This window comes from Lotus japonicus, chromosome 2, assembly GCF_012489685.1.
Source record: "Lotus japonicus ecotype B-129 chromosome 2, LjGifu_v1.2".
Lineage (NCBI taxonomy): Eukaryota > Viridiplantae > Streptophyta > Magnoliopsida > Fabales > Fabaceae > Lotus > Lotus japonicus.
This window is the reverse complement of record NC_080042.1, coordinates 7,740,336-7,761,851: the sequence shown is the minus strand read 5'-3', so window position 1 is coordinate 7,761,851 and position 21,516 is coordinate 7,740,336. Positions and strand designations below refer to the sequence as shown.

At 38.9% G+C, this 21,516-nt stretch overlaps 1 protein-coding gene across 1 annotated transcript; it reads right to left on the bottom strand.

The window, feature by feature from the left end:
* Positions 1-3,200: 3,200 nt before the first annotated feature.
* LOC130735232 (uncharacterized) lies at positions 3,201-6,763 on the bottom strand. The gene is made up of 3 exons (XM_057587307.1): positions 6,557-6,763; positions 5,723-6,139; positions 3,201-5,640 (listed from the first exon to the last, which is right to left on the bottom strand). The coding sequence occupies exons 1-3, from the start codon at positions 6,629-6,631 to the stop codon at positions 5,629-5,631; spliced, it is 504 nt and encodes a 167-aa protein (XP_057443290.1). The 5' UTR covers positions 6,632-6,763; the 3' UTR covers positions 3,201-5,628.
* Positions 6,764-21,516: the final 14,753 nt, after the last annotated feature.

The following is a 21,516-nucleotide window of genomic DNA, read 5'->3' as shown; positions in this document are numbered from 1 at the left end:
TGGAGACGGAGGATTTTGGGAACTTGGCGGAGAAATCTCCAGATCTGTTCTTTGTTTTGTTCTTCTTTGTATTCCTCCTCACCCTCTGTTCTTTCCTTTTTTTATGTTTTGCTGAAGATGGTTCCATGAGGACTTGGTGAAGATGATGATGATAAGAAACGGTGGAGGAGGAGAGGATTTGCTTGTGATCGATGATGCCAATGGATGGGGTTGCAAATCTTGGTTTTTTTTTTAATGATGATGAAATATTGTTGATGATGTTGATAAGGATGAAGAAGATGCAATTAATTAATTTCAGTTTTGTTTTTAGTTTTTTTTTGTTACATGACGTTAATTAATTTAATAATTAGTGTTTTAAATTGTTTTTAAATGAAAAACAAAAAAATCCAACCAGGCTCATTAATTGACGTGGCAAAGCCACATGGGCTCGCGGAGCTCCGGCATTGACCCAAACGGCCGGAGGGACTAAAACCAACCATTTTGGCAAAAGATAGGGGCCAATACCACGTCTTGCTCCGGCAAGGGATGAAAACCATATTTATGGAAAAGGTTAGGGACGAAAAACTTAATTTAAAAAAAATCAAACATGGCTCATTAATTGACGTGGTAAAGCCACATGGGCTGGCGGAGCTCCGGCGTTGACCCAAACGGCCGGAGAGACTAAAACCAATCATTTTGGGAAAAGATAGGGACCAATACCACGTCTTGCTCCGGCAAGGGACGAAAACCATATTTATGGAAAAGGTTAGGGACGAAAAGCTTAATTTAGCCTTATTAATTTGATGTTTCTTTCAACAACAAAAAAAGAATAACTTTGTTTTTAATTTTTGCTCCAACATCTTATATTTGTAATTTTGTATTTTCTTTTAGATTGTTAATTGAAAAATAAAATGAATAACAAAATAAAATAAAAAATAAGATGTCAAAGAAAAAATTAAAAACAAAATTATTCTTTTTTTGAAAGAAACATCAAATTAATAAAATTCTTAAACTCTTAAGTAAAAAAAAGGAATTTTGTTAAAAAAATAAAAACAAGGAATTTAATTCTTTTTTTTTTGAAAAGAAAAGAAAAAAATATAAATATAAGATGTCGGAGAAAAAATAAAAAACAAAATTATTCTTTTTTTTTTTGAAAGAAACATCAAATTAATAAAATTCTTAAACTCTTAAGTAAAATGATAAGGAATTTTGTTAGAAAAAATAAAAAACTAAAAATAAGGAATTTTATTCTTTTTTTAAGAAAATAAAAAATTATAAATATAAGATGTCGGAGGAAAAATTAAAAACAAATTATTCTTTTTTTTTTTTGAAAGAAACTTCAAATTAATAAAAATTTTAAACCCTTAAGTAAAAAAATAAGGAATTTTGTTAGAGCTTATTCATTTTATTTTTCAATTAACAATCTAAAAGAAAATACAAAATTGCAAATATAAGATGTTGGAGCAAAAATGTAAAACAAATATAAATCACTGGAGGGTCAGAAGAATACAACAAATTCATCAAAACAGAGACTGTGGATCCTTACTTGAATGGTTAATTGAATTATAATAACACTACTTGACGAGTCTGTTTCAACATGAAACCATTATTATCAACTTTCTTATCTTGCTGATTGTTGCATTTGCTTTAATTGACTATGTAGTCATTTTGGCTTGATACTTATTATCTATGATTTTTCCGTGTATTTGCATGCTGTGTGTAACACCCTCTAAACCCCCGCGTAAATATTATAACATAAATCAGAGTAAAATGCATAACTAAGAGGGTATCACATTTAATCTCCAAAACTATAAATCAAAACATATGTCATGCTCATAATAAATATATAAATTTCCAAACTTAGTGTCATAACGTCATATGCATAGCACAGCGGATTTATTTTTCAACTCTGTTGGAACATTTTGTCATGCATTTTGTCAAAAACAACTGATTGTCGAAGCAGATGCCGTGGCATCTGATTTCGTGAAGCTAGGACATCAGTCCTTTGCTGAAGTTTAATTTTGTGGGCCCTCTGAAGATTTGCTGAAGATATGTTTTTGAGTTACTTGAGGAGCAAGTAGCTATTTCAGAAGGGTTTTAATTGTTGGGTTGTTATTTGTTGAAACAATCTTTGATAAAAGATTTGTTTCTATCTTTACTTGGGAAAAACGCAACAAGATCTTTGGAGATTCTGTTTTGATTTGATTATTGTTGCAATCTGTTACTTCAGCCCAAGCAAACCCTAGTGCCTACCTGCTGCTGCTGAAGTCTATAAAAAGGATGAAGACCTAAAGCTTGAAGACCACTGAAGCTAATAGAGAGAGATCAAGTGTTTTAGGGTTGTTTATTGTTCTTTATCCTTGTTTCTTGTGAACAAGCTTTGCTCCCTGATTCTATAAAGCAAAGTTGTGTTCTGTGTTCTTTAATTCTTCAAACTCTAATTGTTGATTGTTTGTTACCAATCACTGTGGCAGTGATTGAGAGAAAGGGAGAGAGGCTCTCATACTTAGGTTGAGATACTAAGTAGAAATACACTTGGGTAGATTAGGAAGTGAACTATGAACTGTGGTGTTCATGAGTGTCTGTAATTCCTGAATCTTGAGATAGTGGATTTCCTTTCTTTGGGTGCAAACCCTCCAGACGTAGGTGAAGTTTCACCGAACTGGGTTACCAATTTTCTGTGTTCTACTTTATTATTTTTCTGGTTTTGTTACTGTTAGTCAGTTGTCGAACCGGTTGTCCCAGCATCGCGTTCGACATCTGTCCTGTGCGAGAACCGTATTTACAAACTCCAAACTAAAACATAATTCCAAAAATAAATAAAGAGAGTTCACAAAATAACTCCTAACATCAAGGTTCAAACTAAGCGTTTCCCCGGTGTTACATAATAGAGCATGACTCTCATCACTAAAAGCATATCTAAAAGACTAGCTCCTCTGACTCACCCTCGCGAGAAGCTCCACTGTCCTCCGTACCTGAGCGATGTCGCATAGAACATCATTCCAACAGAAGGGTGAGAACTCATATCATATGGATAAGCATAATAATAAGTAATGCGAAAGCTTATAAAAATTATCCATAAATTTCTCATACATAATAAATAAAATATATCATAAAATTTAATATAATCAATTAATTTTCAAAGTATGACAATACTCCATAATCATAGCTCAGACAAAGCAAATATAAATATTGTCAATTACCACAACAACAAAATTCTCCAAAGATATTGCAGTTAACTTTAATTAACATCAATAACTCCCTACAATAACTTATATGACTCAAGTGTGACTCTGTGCAAATGTCTTTGGTACCAAAGTTGTTATCCTTAGCGGTATCACCGCGTCCACTCCAGACAGATAACCACCAATAAAGCCCTCGCTCTAGGCTTCAAAACCACTCCAGTTTTGGGACAAGTCACTAGTCTCCACGAGAACTAGCAAACATTGCCTCTTGACAACTATGCAGTGTATTGTGCACAACTCAACTAACATATGCATATCCAGACCATCTCCAAGTCTTAATTATTTTAGCATATTCATCACCAGCTCAACATTCAAATCATCTCCAATTCACAAAATATAACAACTGAACACATAACATCAATTTTAAATTAAAAAAAAAACAGCACCATATAAGCATTATTAAACAGATGTGAACTAGGATGTATCTGTTCATAGCCTCCCTGGCTCCCTGAGACTATACTAGTTTATATACTCACTGTACTAGTTTATATACTCACTCGATCACTAGCTCCATTACAAATCACCATAAAAGTTTGGATACCATTCATACGATATTAGTTTTTGTCTTCACGCTAAGATATATCCTCAATCACATTACATGGCTTTAGTTAAAGTAATCACGTCCTTGTATTTTTATGACTACCTGACAATATTAGTTTTTTTATTTATTTTACTTTCCATGACATAGCTATAATCAAAGCCAAATTAGTCAAAAACTAAAGAAAGGCAAAAATTCCTTATATAAAATTTGTCATCAGTGAGTGAGTAGCCGTGTCCAACAACATCTCATGAATAAATTATGTTCCCTCATAACTCAGAAGCCACACAGCAGTTTACCAATTCAATTTCACTTAACTCTGAATTTGACAGATGACAAAAGAGGGTAAAATCAATCAAATTGCAGTCCCTCCACTTATCTAACATACGAGTAGATTACGCCAAATAAAATCCTCAAGCCATGTCAAATTCGACACATTCACACAGCACCCGCAAACTTGACGGAAAAATAAACATCACCATAACAGGACCTCAACCTCAGTATTAGGGTTCCTAAAACATGTTTTCTACCATTACTAATTACCCTTACCTCTTGAAGATCAAAGTCTAGGTTTTCTTCTCTTTTCTCCTCTCCTTCTTGCTTTCACGCTCTCTCCCTTTTCTGTTCTGCTCTTTTAATTCTGATTTCTCTATCTTTCTTTTCTCTTTCTATTTAACTCCTAATTACTCACTCTAAACCCTAAAACCCCTTTTAATTAAATCTTTTACTATATCACATAAGATTTAAATAATAATCACATATATCACTCATATCCAATTTAAATAATTTATTCACTACATATATCACTTTATCACCTTATTATATAATAAAATCACATATTTATTCAAGCTACTATATAACCCAATAATAATTAAAATAAATTAACAAATATTATACTAATCGGAAAACGGGGTGTTACACTGTGGCTTCTCAATCACCGCAGATTAGGGACCTCAACCATATTTAAGCCTTCAAGGCTTAATTATGGTTAATGTCCCTGACATTGTAAGAGGAATCAATCTAGGTCCCTGGAAACTTTTTCTTTTAAATGTCATCCCTCCAAACTTTTTTTGCATCAAATTGGGTCCAAGGTGTTTTTAAGCCTTATGTGGCACTAATTTTGCCCACTCTTCAGCTTGGTAATCTTCTTATCCTTCATGTCATCCATGTCCTCCAATAATTAAAATAAACAGGAATGCCATGTGGTAATGATGAGTGGTAAAAATAAATTCCACATAAGGCTTAAAAGTACTCTGGACCCAATTTGATGCAAAATTAATTTGGAGGGATGACATTTAAAAGAAATTTTTTCCAGGGACCTAAACTGATTCCTCTTACAATGTTAGGGACCTCAACCTTATTTAAGCTTTCAATTAATCAATATGTATGGTGTGAGGTTTCCGAAACAAGCAAATCATGTAGAAGTTCCCAATATCCCCTGCGCAACCAGCAAAACATTCCTATAATAAATAAAAAACCAACCCCCATCTCCTCAACACAACAACCAATAACAACAAAATCCTACCACAACCACGGGACTGCATAGACCAAATAACATGATTAGACTTCAATTCAGATCAAGGCCTTTTAACCGTTTCTGCTATACAGTTTTCCCTGATCCTCATTTACCTCTCTTGAGTTATGCTTTGATCAACTCTTCTTTCTAACAACTTAATTGGATTTCTGGATTTCTCAAAATGGCAAGAATTGTAGGGGCTGAATAGGATTCATGCATAATTGTAAGTATTCAGGAACCAAAAAGTAGAAATTATCCTGCATAAATTATCCAACACAATTTCAACAAACAATTTAAAAAAACACGTCCCTCTTGCAGCCCCACCGCCATCTTGTAGCTCCACCACCCTCTTATATTTTTATCTACAACAGAAAATAAAACACAAAACAAATTAGAAAAAATACCCTTCAAATTAAATTAGAATCAGAATTATAAGAAAAATACCCCATAAATTCCCATCATATAGGTCAGATAATCATCTTTTTGCTCGAGGGAGATAATATTTTCAATGTCTAAAAATTGATGTCTCCCCAGCAGCACATTATTCAGCAAGTCAAATGATAGGGTTCGAATTTCTGAATCAGTTAAATGAGTGCCACGGTTTCTGAGTAATTGCTGCACAATTTTAACAAATTTGTTCTTGTCTTCTGGAGAGACATCTTTTCGAGAAACAGGAGTAGAAGCAGAGGCAGATCTGAATTGCTCCACAGATCCAGTTGTCATTGAGGGACTCCCACTCCTGTCCCCGGAGAGGGAATTGGCTTTTAATTTAGCCGTGAACAATGATGGGATTGACATCTTCTTTTCCCTAAATAACTTAAAAGCTTTTTCCTTTGGAATCCATGTATCAGGAAGACAAACCTGAAAGAATAAAACAAGAAATATTATACGAAGTTACCAAAATTTACATAAAAGAAACTTAATGATAAATTCCAAAGGGAGCAGCTTCCGGCTCAGGACTGGAAATTTTTAATATTTAAATTCAGTATGAACAACGACAGTTGACAGATTTTATTCAGGGTGGATAGGATTCAATTTGAGATGTGAGAAACGGTGAACCACCATTGAAGTTGTAAGTGTAAGTAGCTAACCACCGTTTACTCAATAAAACGTTGGAAGCCGAGTTGTAAGAAATTAATACAGATGTCAACAATTGATAGGAGAAAAGGACAGAAAGGACCTAAGCAACTTGACCCAAGTTTTAACCAATTTCAAAAAGAAAACAGTGTGTGCAGCGTGTAGTGTGTCATGAAGGAAAGAAACAGAAAAGAAACTTACCTTACACATGGCGACATTTTTCAAGCTCTTTAGTCTGTCAATCAACTCCTCCGGTGTTTTGGCAATAAGGGTCATGCCATTAAAAGTCTCAGCAACTTTCTTCCAAAATGCTTTGGTACCCGAACTTAGGCCTTCAAAAATTTTGTCTTTGTCTAGGGCACTTATGAGGATTTGTAAAAAATATTTGTCCTCAAATGGAGTCCATTCATCACCTTCGTAAAGCTTTGAGAAGTCTCCATCTCTCACTCTGCTCATTTTCCTTTTGCACTTCTTCTGAATGAAAAAACAAGTTAGAAAAAAACTGATGAAACACTCACTAACAGATTATGCACATGAGCGAAATATCTTCTAAAGGTATCACACCTCGTTCCTGCCAGATATCACAAATTTCTAAAGGTTTTTCTCTAAATCATCTTGAGTACAGTAACTTCTATGTACAAAATCTCTGATCCCATATCTAGGGAAAGTGAAGTTTAGAAAAATATTTGACACTAAGGTTACAACCAGGATATTCCAGTTCTCACTAGTTCTTGGAATCCAACTGTACAATTCACACAAAAAGTCGACTAACTGAAAAAACTTCCTTCCTCCAAAATCAAAGAAATAATGACTAAGCAGAAAAATCAGAGATTATAGATTTAGCAAAAGGATTTTGAAAACAATAAAGTATATGAGTCTAAAGGAAAGTCTAGGCTTGAACAACTGAAAAATAGGGATAACAGCATTTCATATAAGGTCACAGAATCCAACACGTAATGAATATAAATGGTTTCAAATTCTCTAAAAAACAATATTTTTTTTTAGGTAAGCTAAAATATATAGAATAAGAGTACTATGGGTACTCCAACCAAAATACAAGAGAATAACCAATTAACTAAGAGCTAATTGGAACTAATTGATAACAAACAGCTCTCAAAGTAATAGCTAAAGAAAAGCCTCAAGGTGCCTCTGCTACCTCGTGACCCCACAACAATTCAGCTCTAAAATCAAAGGCAACAGACCACGACTTAATCTGAAAAACAATATACAACAAACTATATGTAATTCTCTAAAAAACAATATATAACGAACTAAATGTTCCTATCAAATCCTCTGGGAATTACATCTCAGCTTACACAAGTCTCAGATTTGGTTCAAACAGCTAAAACAATCAATTAGAATAGCAAAACAATGAACCTTCATTCAAATCCATCCACAGCCCTAAACCACAGACCAGTATGTAAAATACATCATGTTTAAGCATAATCGATTATCAAAATGAAATAAAAAAACAAATTTTTCCATGAACAAGCTTGTATAGCTTCAATTGAAGACCGCATATATAAGAGAATGGGATGAAGCAGATCATATTACAGTTCTTTGCATGCCACTTTTCATAATTAGAGAAGAGGGAGATGAAGAACCTGACACGAGGAGGAGGAGGAAGCACACGAAGAGACTGGATGGGGTAAGGTGAGCTGAGGAGATTTCCTTTTCCGGTTTGCATTCATGTTCTGAGAGAGATGAGGTGAGGTGAGATGAGATGAGGCGAGATGTGAGTTCTGAGATGAGGTGGGGCGTGAGGGAGAAAGAGAGAGGGCTGTTTTGTTTTTAAATTCTGTTCTGAGAGAGATGAGGTGAGGTGAGATAAGATGAGGCGAGATGGGAGGGCAATAATGATAGGAAGAATTGAGGGACTCAATGTGTAATTTGAAGGAAGGTTTGAAATTTGGAAGAGAGTGGAGGGAAGGGGAGGGATTTTTAAAATTTGATTTTGTTGTGTTCAAACTTTAGGAGGGGAGGGAAATCCCTCCAACCTCAATTTTTTGTTCCCCCAAAAGTGGGGGAATTAGGAGGGGAAATAAATTTCAGATGAAAATAACCCTGTACAAATTAAAAATTTCCAATTTTTTATCCTAGGGTTTTCCTTCTTTATTTTTCTCTCTCTTCCCTCTTTGTTGGCTGCAATCACTCCTCCTCTCTTCCCTCTCGTTCTCATTGTTTCTGGGCATCGCTCTTTGTTACTAATTCCCCTAGCTAATTCATGCTTTCATCCAAATTGTACTTTTTTCTCTTCAAGTGCTTTTCTATATAATTGGAATTGGTTTTGCGTGATTGAGTAACACAGGCTTTAATGGCTTTATTATTGAGATATTTCATAAATAGCTATGTAACTGTTAAGCATGAAGAAGAAACACATGAACTCAAACCCATGATTTTCTCTGTTTGCTGAAACTGATAGGACAGAAGGTTGAAGAAGAAGAAGAGATGAAGAGAGAAAGAGAAAGAAACCAGAGAGAAGGAGAGAAAGTTTATTCACTATTCAACATGATTACAATTGATTAGTTAACACCCTTTATACTAACCTCAACCGTCTAACAAACTAACCAACTCAGCTTAACAAACTAACCAACTCAGCTTAACCAACTAACAACCCAGCTAACAGTAAACATCTGTAACATATCCCTCCCCTTAACAATTTCCTTGTCCTCAAGGAATAACCCGAGAATTCTCAGGGACAACAACAGTAGTATCAAATGTAGGGTACTTCAGTTTGAGGTTATACAGAACCTCCCAAGTAGCTTCTTCCTCCATTTCACCTAGCCACTGAACCAGCACCTCAGTGACTGCCTTGTGCATGCGCTGAACCATTCTTCTCTTGAGGATCTTAAAAGGAGCCTTTGGCTGATCCAAATTACCCCACTCTAAAGGAAGTGGTACATGTGGCATAGCCGGTGAAGGGCATGGCTTCAGCAGAGAAACATGGAATGTAGGATGGATCTTGGACTCAGGGGGAAGGGCCAGAGTGTAAGCAACCTTGCCAACACGGTGAAGCACCTGATAGGGTCCAAAAAATCGTGGAGATAGTTTTTCAGAAGCCCTGTGTTGAGTGGAACTCTGCCTATAAGGCTGGAGTTTCAACAAAACCCAATCTCCCACAGAAAATTCCCTATCTGTTCTATGCTTGTCAGCCTGTATTTTCATTCTGGCTTGAGCCCTCATGAGATTGGCATGAAGCTTCTGAATCATTTGCTCCCTAGCTGTAAAGCTCCTGTCCACCGCTTCCACAATAGTGCTCTGAGGACAATAAGGAAGATGGATTGCTGGTGGCTGACCATACACCACCTCATAGGGAGTAGTCTGGATAGCTGAATGATAAGTGGTGTTATACCACCACTCAGCTAGTGGCAACCAGGTGACCCATTCCTTAGGTCTTTGCCAAGTCATGGCTCTAAGGTAATGTTCTAAACACCTATTCAGAACCTCACTCTGACCATAAGATTGTGGGTGATAAGCAGTGGTGAGGCTTTGAGAAATGCCCAGCTGCTGTAAGAAAGCAGTCCAAAATGTACTGGTAAACAGAGGGTCCCTATCACTGACAATGTTGGAGGGAGCACCATGAAGCCTATAAACCTCTTTGATGAAAATCTCAGCCAAAGTAGAGGCTGTATAAGGATGAGTGAGGGGAATGAAGTGAGCATACTTGCTCAACCTATCAATGACAACCCAGATAGCATCCTTTCCATGAGACTTAGGCAATTTGTCAATAAAGTCCATAGCAATGCTCTGCCAAACACCAGCAGGTATGGGGAGTGGTTGAAGTAAACCTGGACTAGCAACTCTCTCATACTTACACCTAAGACAAGTCTCACACTTTTGGATAAAATCAGCAACATCCTTACTGAGTCCTTTCCAGAAAAATAAGGACTTAATCCTAACAACAGTAGCCCTTATACCAGAGTGCCCACCCTGATGAGAAGAATGCAGCCATTCCAAAATCAATGTTCTGACTTGAGAATTATTAGGAATCATCAACCTATGTTTCCTAAACAAGAAACCATCCACTACAGAATAGTGAGTGTAACACCCCGGTTTCTCAACTGAGGAGTCACATTAGTAACCTAACAAAGTCTAAGGACCAATCTGCAATCCCTAAAAACCAAGGGAATTTTTTTTCTGAAAAACAACTAAACACTTCGGCTAAAAGGTTGGAAACATACCATAACTTTATTTCAATAACCTGTTTCCCGATATATAGTATAATAGTTTACAACACCATAAGTAAGGTTCAGAATAAACATGCGCACTTAAAAAGTGGCGGAATCAAGGCTTTAATAACAGAGTTCTCATAAAGAAAAAGAGACTCCAACATAATCCACAAGAAGAGAAGCAAAGCTGCTTCTCATACCTCTACTCCACCGCTTACAACTCGATCTCCAACTCGAGCAGCTATGCCTCGGCGGAAGGATCTCCATCGCCTAATAGCGTTAAGCGCCCAAACAACAAGTAGCAAATAGAAAGGGTTAACTCCATGCAATTACCATGTATAAAAGAGAAAAATCATGTTGTTCGAATTTAATTACCTGACATGGTAAATAACTAGCAACATAACTCAACTCATATATCAACAACTTAAACATATATTGAACTCAGATAATAATAACCCCAACAATGTAACATCAAATCATATATCAATAACCCAATACGAAAATCCAACAACATAGGGTCAGGTGTTAGTTCCCTATAATGCAACTATATGCTGCTAACAAAATGGATCGATCAATATCGTCTCTCAAGACGGGGACAATGATAGGACACACCTCCTCATCGTCACTTATAACGTCATACATGACGGGACAATCATAGGACACACCTCCTAATCGCCACTTAACGTCACACAAGACGGGACAATCATAGGACACACCTCCTGATCGCCACTTAGCACCTCGCAAGATGGGACAATGATAGGACACACCTCCTCATCGCCACTTGATTCAAGCCCTATATGCCAAGTCAGACAATAACAAAGTCCACCCAAGGACCAATCCAAAGTAACCACATGTTCCATCCACTAGGAAGCAGTAACGACAGAAACCAGTAAACGGCCGAAGCCTCTCATAAAACATTTTCCAAATTCAGCATAATAATCATAATCATCTGCCAATCAATATAAACATCTTCATCTCAAACACAGGCAGTGCGATAAAAGCATGCAAGACTCAAGGACGCTCTAAAACCGAGTTACCCTTACCTTCGTGAGTAGAAGTTGGGCATGGAAATTGCGAACCTAGAACAAAGAAAACACAATCATCAACACAAGCTTCACTAGGAGCAACACAATCTACTAATACTAATCGAAATCGTAAAGAAAGCCTCTAAAGCTTCAGAGTTCCTATTTAGGCACAAATTGACAACGGAGACTTCGTTCGCTAAAACGAGCATAACTCGAGCTACAGAACTCAGAATGACACGAAACCGGCGCCAAAATTTCGACAATTGAAAGAGCTACGCAATGGCTCAGGTCATAGAGACCCAAAAATTATTTTTGGACACGGTACCCAAGCAATTAGGTTTCGGCCACTATGGAAAATAGGGTTTTCGAACTTTTTCTTCGATCTAAATCAATTCACAAGGTAGTTTTAGGGTAAAACTAAGGCAAAGGAACTGTCGGAACAATTTTCGGACAATCGGGTCGAAATACGACTATCCAGGGGCATTTTGGTCCAAAATAAAGGCTCAAAACTTCAAAGTTATCAATTCGGAAAACAAATTTGACAGCATTGATCCTCATGACATCCGTGACAACAAATCCTAAAGGCACGAAGTCAGATTACAGCTTTTCGACAATAAAGTTTCGAAATGTGCGACTAATGGGGTTTTGAATCAATTTTTCAGATCTTGGACAACTGAATCGCAATCGGCGATTACTGACAGAGGTTTTAGACTCATGGGAACATAAGGAACATAACCCAACCAAGAAATCAAGGAAATCGGACAATTTTAGAAAAAGCTCAAAACTGTGAGCACAGAAACGACTTCAGAAACGCAACAGAAACAGTAAACAGAGGTAGGATTCATGCTAGTTACCTCAATACCTAGAAGTAGGGACGAACTGCACGAAGATTGGTCAAGTTTTCGCGAAAATTTCTCCTCTCCTCCTCTCTCCTTGCTCGCGGCCTTGAATGGGTGAGAATGAAGAGATTTTGCTTTTTCGAGCTATTTATAGGCAGGTGAAATCGCGGGAAAATGAAAATTTCGCGATTCCGATTTTTGCAGCACGTCCACCGAGGAATTCTAAGAGAGATTCTGGCGTCAGAATTCCAGAACTCAAAACAATTATCTATGATTTGGGAAAAACGATATCTAAAATCCCAAAGGCGGTGTAAGTTAATCTGTCCCGTTAAACTACTTTTTGTTGTGATGCTCAGACGACAAAACTTCCTTCTAAAGAAAGATTGGAAATGTCGAAACAAATCTGGCAACACGGACGGAAACTTCGTTAGAAGTCCCGAATAGAAAAAGTCTTCATCCATCGCTCGAATCTAGGGTTTCGAAGCAAGGAAATTAGCGTCGTCGGACTTCCGAAAAGTGAATACTATCGTGCGTACAGTCTAGAGTTCCGAAATGAAACGCTGGTCGAAGGAAAAATAAAGAAAATCTTTAAATTTTCCAAGGATTCGAAATCTCACTTAAAACGTTGCTCTAAAGCGAAATTAGCCTATTCTGGACACGCTTGCCATAAGGCGGGTGTGCAGACGACTCGCTCTAATTCCTAAAATGACTACGCAACATTCCTCAAGCAATTCCTGAACTTTCTTCTTCATTAATCTTTCTCAAATATCAAACTCCTGTCACGCTTACACTGATTCTACGCGTGAGTCAGAAATTAGCTTGTTCTGAATATCCAGGTCTTACAATATTACCCCCCAAAAAGAAAGTTTCGTCCTCGAAACTTAAGGCTCAGTGAAGAGTTCCAGATACTGTTCCTTCATCCTCTCTTCAAGTTCCCAAGTAGCATCGCCCGTGACTTGGTTCCAAATCACTTTTACCAGAGGAACCTGCTTGTTCCTCAACTGCTTGATCCTACGTTCCTCAATCCTCATTGGTGCCACTTCAAAAGACAAGTTGTCTCTAAGCTGAATATCATCTTCCTTGATGATGTGAGAGGGATCAGGAATACACTTCCTCAATTGTGACACGTGTAGCACATCATGAATCTTGGAAAGAAAAGGTGGCAACGCAATCCGATAAGCTACTTTACCGACTCGCTCGATAATCTGATACGGTCCAATGAACTTCGGCGTCAGCTTCCTCGACTTTATCGCTCTTCCCACTCCGGTAGTTGGTGTCACGCGAAGAAACACATGGTCTCCCGCCTCAAACTCTAACTCTCTCCGTCGTGTGTCAGCATAACTCTTCTGTCGACTATGTGACGTTCTCATCTTCTCTTGTATTTGCTTTACTTTATCAGTAGTTTGTTGTACTAATTCAGGTCCAACGAGAAGATGTTCGCCATCTTGAAACCAACATAAAGGAGTTCTACATCTCCTCCCATACAAAGCCTCATAAGGTGCCATTCCAATACTAGCATGAAAACTGTTGTTATAAGTAAACTCGATCAACGGCAACAGCTCATCCCAGCTTTCTTGACTATCCAGAACACAGGCTCGCAGCAAGTCTTCCAATGACTGTATTGTCCTCTCTGTCTGTCCATCCGTCTGAGGGTGATAGGCAGAGCTCAACCTCAACTTCGTCCCAAGCGCCTCGTGCAACGCCTTCCAGAAATGCGAAGTAAACTTCGGATCTCTGTCAGAAACAATACTCGATGGTACTCCATGAAGTCGTACAATCTCAGCGACATACACTTTTGCAAGTGCCTCCACATTGAACGTGGTCTTCACCGGTATGAAATGTGCTGACTTCGTCAGACGGTCCACAATGACCCAAATGGAATCAAATCTCTTCCTCGTAGCTGGCAAAGCTACCACGAAATCCATAGAGATACTGTCCCACTTCCACTCCGGCACATCAAGTGACTGTAACATACCCGCAGGCTTTTGATGTTCTATCTTCGCCTTCTGACATGTCAGACATGCCGCCACAAACTCTGCTACATTCTTCTTCATTCCTGGCCACCAAAAATTCAACTTTAGATCTTGATACATCTTTGTCGATCCCGGATGAATACTCAATCTGCTCTTGTGACCTTCGTCAAGAATCATCCTTCTCAACTCCATGTCCAATGGTACGCAGACACGTCCTTTGCAACGCAGAATGTTGTCGGTTCCTACCTCAAAATCCGGCGCTTTTCCCAAAATGATCAAGTTCCGTTTCTCGATCAGCTCCTCATCTAACAGTTGTTTCACCTTGATCTCGTTCAGAAAATCACTAGTGATCGTCACCATCCCAAAGCTCAATTTTCCAGGTGTCACTTGCATACCCAAACTGAGGTCGCGAAAAGTCTCGATAAGTTCCAATTCCTTAATCATCAACGATGAAACATGAATTGTCTGGCGACTCAGTGCGTCTGCTACAACATTTGCTTTTCCTGGGTGGTACAACAAAGTGAAATCATAGTCCTTGATGAATTCCACCCAACGCCTTTGTCTCATATTCAGATCCTTCTGATCGAACAGGTACTTCAAGCTCTTATGATCACTAAAAACAGTGAAAGTGCTCCAATAAAGATAGTGCCTCCAAATCTTGAGCGCAAATACCACAGCCGCTAACTCCAAATCGTGCGTAGGATAGTTCCGTTCATGTATCTTCAATTGCCTTGAAGAATAAGCCACAGCCTTTCGGTGTTGCATCAACACACAACCCAAACCTTGGTACGAAGCATCGCAGTAAACCTCGTAGGGTTCCTTCTCTTGTGGTAATGTCAGAACTGGCGCGGTCGTCAAACGCTTCTTCATATCTTGGAAACTCTGTTCACAATCCTCTGTCCAAGCAAAAGGTTGGTTCTTCCGGGTGAGTTTCGTCAATGGTCCTGCAATCTTAGCAAAACCTTCGATGAATCGTCGGTAATATCCAGCTAAACCGATGAAACTCCTTATATCTGTCACAGTCTTAGGACGCTCCCATGCAAGTACCGCTTCCACTTTACTGGGATCCACAGCAATACCCTCCTTTGAGATGACATGTCCTAAAAACTTTACTTCTTCGAGCCAAAATTCACACTTTGTCGCGTTAGCATACAGTACCTTATCCCGAAGAACTTGTAATACTTGACGTAGATGTTCCTCGTGTTCTTCACGATTCCTCGAGTAGATCAAGATGTCGTCGATGAACACCACAACGAAGCGATCCAAGAATGGATGAAAGATCCTATTCATGTAGTCCATGAATACAGCTGGTGCATTCGTAACTCCAAACGGCATCACCAAGTACTCATAGTGCCCATAGCGTGTCCTAAACGCCGTCTTTTGAATATCCTCATCCTTGACTCTAATCTGGTGATATCCCGATCTCAGGTCAATCTTCGAGAAAATAGCAGCACCCTTCAACTGATCCATCAAATCGTCAATCCTTGGCAACGGATAACGGTTCTTTATCGTGACTTTGTTCAACTGTCGATAATCCACACAAAGTCGCGATCTTCCGTCTTTCTTCTTCACAAGCAGCACTGGCGCTCCCCACGGAGAAACGCTAGGTCGGATAAACCCCTTCTTGGTTAAATCTTCGAGTTGACTCTTCAGCTCAGTCAGTTCTGCCGGTGCCATACGATACGGTGCGATTGATATAGGTCCAGTGCCTGGGACTATATCAATTGTGAACTCCATATCTCTGACCGGAGGTATTCCAGGTACGTCTTCGGGGAACACATCCTCGAAATCTTGCACAACAGCAGTTCCGTGTACTCCATTCTCCTTAGCTTCCACCACGGTTGTAGACATGAGGGAACTCAAAGCTCCTTTCCTCAAAGAAAGCTTTGAAAAGTACGAGTTCAGGAACTCAGCGAGTCCAGCATCGGGAAAGATAACTACCTTATTGGCGCAATCAAGAAGAACATGATGGTGGGACAACCAATCCATGCCTATGATCACATCCAATCCCTTGAGAGGTAAACAGATTAAGTTTGCTACAAACTTCTTATCTAGGTACATCCAAGGACATTCCAGACATGCAGTGTTAGTTACTAGACTCTTAGATGCAGGGGTAGACACTGTCAAGTCAAACGGTAGCTTTGACACTTCTAGCTTTAACTTTGCCGCACAAGCTATATCTATAAATGAATGCGTAGCACCAGAATCAAATAGCGCGATAAGGGAATTACCCGCAATCTCGCAGGTACTGCGGATCAGACCATCGTCTTCCTCAGCTTCAGTTCCACTGATCGAGTAGACCCTTCCACCAGCAGTAGGCCTCCTAGCCCCAGCAACATTTGCAGCAGCCTCAACTTTAGGAATCCTGCACTCTGCAGCAGTGTGGCCTGGCTTGTTGCAGTTCCAACACGCCGCAAGACTCTCAGAACAGTGGTTGGCATAGTGCCCCTTTTTGTTGCACCTGAAGCAAGTCACATCCTCCCGATTCCCAGATGGGGTTCTTAGTGCAATTGCATTTCCACCAGTAGGATAAAAGGACCCAGAAGTTGTCCCCTACCCTGAGGACGAACATACGGCTTCTTCTGGAAATGCCTACCCTTGTCACCTCTTCCTTGGTTAGTCCTACCCGGACCTCCACTTCCTTGGTAAGGCTTGTTCAGACCTTGGAATTTGCCCCTTGCATTATCAATGGCCTCAATCCCCTTGGTCTTCTCCACCAGCACTTGGTAGCGATTCAGTCCTAGCGGTTGCACCGCCCTCTGCAGCTCATAACACAGCCCCTCAATGAATCGCTCACACATGTAGCCTTCATCAATCTGTCCTCTAAAGTAACGGAAGTGTTTAGCCAACGACTCCAACTTTGCAGCATACTCAGCAACGGTCATGCCTCCTTGACGGAGTCTCAGAAATTGTGCTTCCTTAGCGGCTCTAGCACTTCTAGGGAAGTACTTGTCCAAGAAAGCTCCACGGAAACACTCCCAAGTGATGGCTTGATGGTCAGCCTCCATCATAGCCCTAGCCCCACGCCACCAATACTCAGCTTCACCCGTTAGCAGGTAGGTTGCATAATCAACTTTCATCTCTGCAGTTGTACGCAAGAAGGTAAAGATCTTCTCCAACTCTTGGAGCCATAAGTCAGCTTCTTCCGGATCGAAGCCCCCAGAGAACTTCGGCGGATCCTGACGCTTGAAATCATTCAGACCCCTGGTCTGAGCAGCAGCTAATTCACGTTCCTCCCGCTGAACACGGCGAGCATTCTCTTCAGCTTGGTTTTGTGCAGCCACCAAAGCAGCAGTAGCAGCACGTTGAGCTTCAGCTTCCTCCCTTGCAGCAGTGTTAGTAACTTGTTGTGCCATAAGGGCAGTCAGATTAGCAATAGCTTGCTCCATCGGATTCATATTGTCTGAACCTTGAGTCTCGTTCGGTTGTGGAAACCTCTTGTTCCTGTTTTCATGAACAGTCAAAGACCACAACAGATACTCAGGCCAGAACAACACAAAGTTCTATACTCCCTCCGTTCCTTTTTATTTGTCTTTCTAGTACAAAGCTCTTCCACCAAGGTATTGCACTTTTAGAGCTAATTTTCCCATTTTACCCTAATTCAATTCAATATTTACTTTATCTTCATTCATAGAATTTCTCTCTCCAATAATTAATTTCCTAATTTTCCCACAACACTCTCTCTCATATCATTAAACTATTTCAGGTTTCAACAACATTAATTTTACATTGTCTCATGCACTCCTCAAAGAAAGACTAAAAGACTTCAAAAAAAAAAAAAAAAGGAAACGCAGAATTGTGCACTTGATAAACAATGAGTCTTCAAATATTGCAATGAGACCAATGAGTCTTCCACTCTTGCTTTTTCCATCAGATTTTTTTAATTGTGCACTTGATAATTCACCATGTGTTTTCTTTTTATAGAATTCTAAGTCTTCAAATGAATTTTTTTTCCTATGACAGAATTTAATGCTACACTCTTTTTTTTTTGTGTAACATTGGAATTTAAAACTATATTGGGAATATTATTTGAATTCATTTATTTTTTAAATTGAAAGGCTAGTTTCCATTCAATCAAATTCTACTGCAGTTTTTTTTGAACCACTAAGTATCATGCAATTTTATGATGTGATTATATGAAATGTACTCCATAATTAACCGCAAAGTAACATTAGAGTATGTATTTATAGTCAAGTTGAATAGTCATATGAATAATTAAAGCTAAAATCAGATTGGACAATGAAATTTTGAAGCAAGAAAGACAACACAGTTTTCAGGAAGCTCATTAAATTCAATTTTCCACTACTAAACTTTGAATGGAATAAATGAGATTGTGTTAGGGGTATAATTGGTACAATGTAACCTTAAATTACCAAATGACAAATAAAAGGAAACAAAAAAATTGTGCTAGAAAGACAAATAAAAAGGAACGGAGGGAGTAATAACTAACTATGTATATACTTATATCAAATGTATAATTAACGATAACTAGCATAAGGTTATTCACCTACGAACAACATTCAAGAATAATTTATATAAACACTAATCAAGCACACTCTTCCTCCGATTGACACCCCATCAATCGGTCTCAGAGTTCAAACATCTTAAGCAGGCACTCTACCCAAAAGCTCTGGTTTTCTAGACCAAAGCTCTGATACCACAATTGTAACACCCCGGTTTCTCAACTGAGGAGTCACATTAGTAACCTAACAAAGTCTAAGGACCAATTTGCAATCCCTAAAAACCAAGGGAATTTTTTTTCTGAAAAACAACTAAACACTTCGGCTAAAAGGTTGGAAACATACCATAACTTTATTTCAATAACCTGTTTCCCGATATATAGTATAATAGTTTACAACACCATAAGTAAGGTTCAGAATAAACATGCGCACTTAAAAAGTGGCGGAATCAAGGCTTTAATAACAGAGTTCTCATAAAGAAAAAGAGACTCCAACATAATCCACAAGAAGAGAAGCAAAGCTGCTTCTCATACCTCTACTCCACCGCTTACAACTCGATCTCCAACTCGAGCAGCTATGCCTCGGCGGAAGGATCTCCATCGCCTAATAGCGTTAAGCGCCCAAACAACAAGTAGCAAATAGAAAGGGTTAACTCCATGCAATTACCATGTATAAAAGAGAAAAATCATGTTGTTCGAATTTAATTACCTGACATGGTAAATAACTAGCAACATAACTCAACTCATATATCAACAACTTAAACATATATTGAACTCAGATAATAATAACCCCAACAATGTAACATCAAATCATATATCAATAACCCAATACGAAAATCCAACAACATAGGGTCAGGTGTTAGTTCCCTATAATGCAACTATATGCTGCTAACAAAATGGATCGATCAATATCGTCTCTCAAGACGGGGACAATGATAGGACACACCTCCTCATCGTCACTTATAACGTCATACATGACGGGACAATCATAGGACACACCTCCTAATCGCCACTTAACGTCACACAAGACGGGACAATCATAGGACACACCTCCTGATCGCCACTTAGCACCTCGCAAGATGGGACAATGATAGGACACACCTCCTCATCGCCACTTGACTCAAGCCCTATATGCCAAGTCAGACAATAACAAAGTCCACCCAAGGACCAATCCAAAGTAACCACATGTTCCATCCACTAGGAAGCAGTAACGACAGAAACCAGTAAACGGCCGAAGCCTCTCATAAAACATTTTCCAAATTCAGCATAATAATCATAATCATCTGCCAATCAATATAAACATCTTCATCTCAAACACAGGCAGTGCGATAAAAGCATGCAAGACTCAAGGACGCTCTAAAACCGAGTTACCCTTACCTTCGTGAGTAGAAGTTGGGCATGGAAATTGCGAACCTAGAACAAAGAAAACACAATCATCAACACAAGCTTCACTAGGAGCAACACAATCTACTAATACTAATCGAAATCGTAAAGAAAGCCTCTAAAGCTTCAGAGTTCCTATTTAGGCACAAATTGACAACGGAGACTTCGTTCGCTAAAACGAGCATAACTCGAGCTACAGAACTCAGAATGACACGAAACCGGCGCCAAAATTTCGACAATTGAAAGAGCTACGCAATGGCTCAGGTCATAGAGACCCAAAAATTATTTTTGGACACGGTACCCAAGCAATTAGGTTTCGGCCACTATGGAAAATAGGGTTTTCGAACTTTTTCTTCGATCTAAATCAATTCACAAGGTAGTTTTAGGGTAAAACTAAGGCAAAGGAACTGTCGGAACAATTTTCGGACAATCGGGTCGAAATACGACTATCCAGGGGCATTTTGGTCCAAAATAAAGGCTCAAAACTTCAAAGTTATCAGTTCGGAAAACAAATTTGACAGCATTGATCCTCATGACATCCGTGACAACAAATCCTAAAGGCACGAAGTCAGATTACAGCTTTTCGACAATAAAGTTTCGAAATGTGCGACTAATGGGGTTTTGAATCAATTTTTCAGATCTTGGACAACTGAATCGCAATCGGCGATTACTGACAGAGGTTTTAGACTCATGGGAACATAAGGAACATAACCCAACCAAGAAATCAAGGAAATCGGACAATTTTAGAAAAAGCTCAAAACTGTGAGCACAGAAACGACTTCAGAAACGCAACAGAAACAGTAAACAGAGGTAGGATTCATGCTAGTTACCTCAATACCTAGAAGTAGGGACGAACTGCACGAAGATTGGTCAAGTTTTCGCGAAAATTTCTCCTCTCCTCCTCTCTCCTTGCTCACGGCCTTGAATGGGTGAGAATGAAGAGATTTTGCTTTTTCGAGCTATTTATAGGCAGGTGAAATCGCGGGAAAATGAAAATTTCGCGATTCCGATTTTTGCAGCACGTCCACCGAGGAATTCTAAGAGAGATTCTGGCGTCAGAATTCCAGAACTCAAAACAATTATCTATGATTTGGGAAAAACGATATCTAAAATCCCAAAGGCGGTGTAAGTTAATCTGTCCCGTTAAACTACTTTTTGCTGTGATGCTCAGACGACAAAACTTCCTTCTGAAGAAAGATTGGAAATGTCGAAACAAATCTGGCATCGCGGACGGAAACTTCGTTAGAAGTCCCGAATAGAAAAAGTCTTCATCCATCGCTCGAATCTAGGGTTTCGAAGCAAGGAAATTAGCG

What these genes read in the sequence shown, in the direction of transcription:
- LOC130735232 (XM_057587307.1), bottom strand. Translation starts at nt 6,631, where the DNA reads ATGACCCTTATTGCCAAAACACCGGAGGAGTTGATTGACAGACTAAAG. An exon ending in AAAATGTCGCCATGTGTAAG is followed by an intron (nt 6,140 to 6,556) that starts GTAAGTTTCTTT and finishes TTATTCTTTCAG; the next exon opens with GTTTGTCTTCCTGATACATG.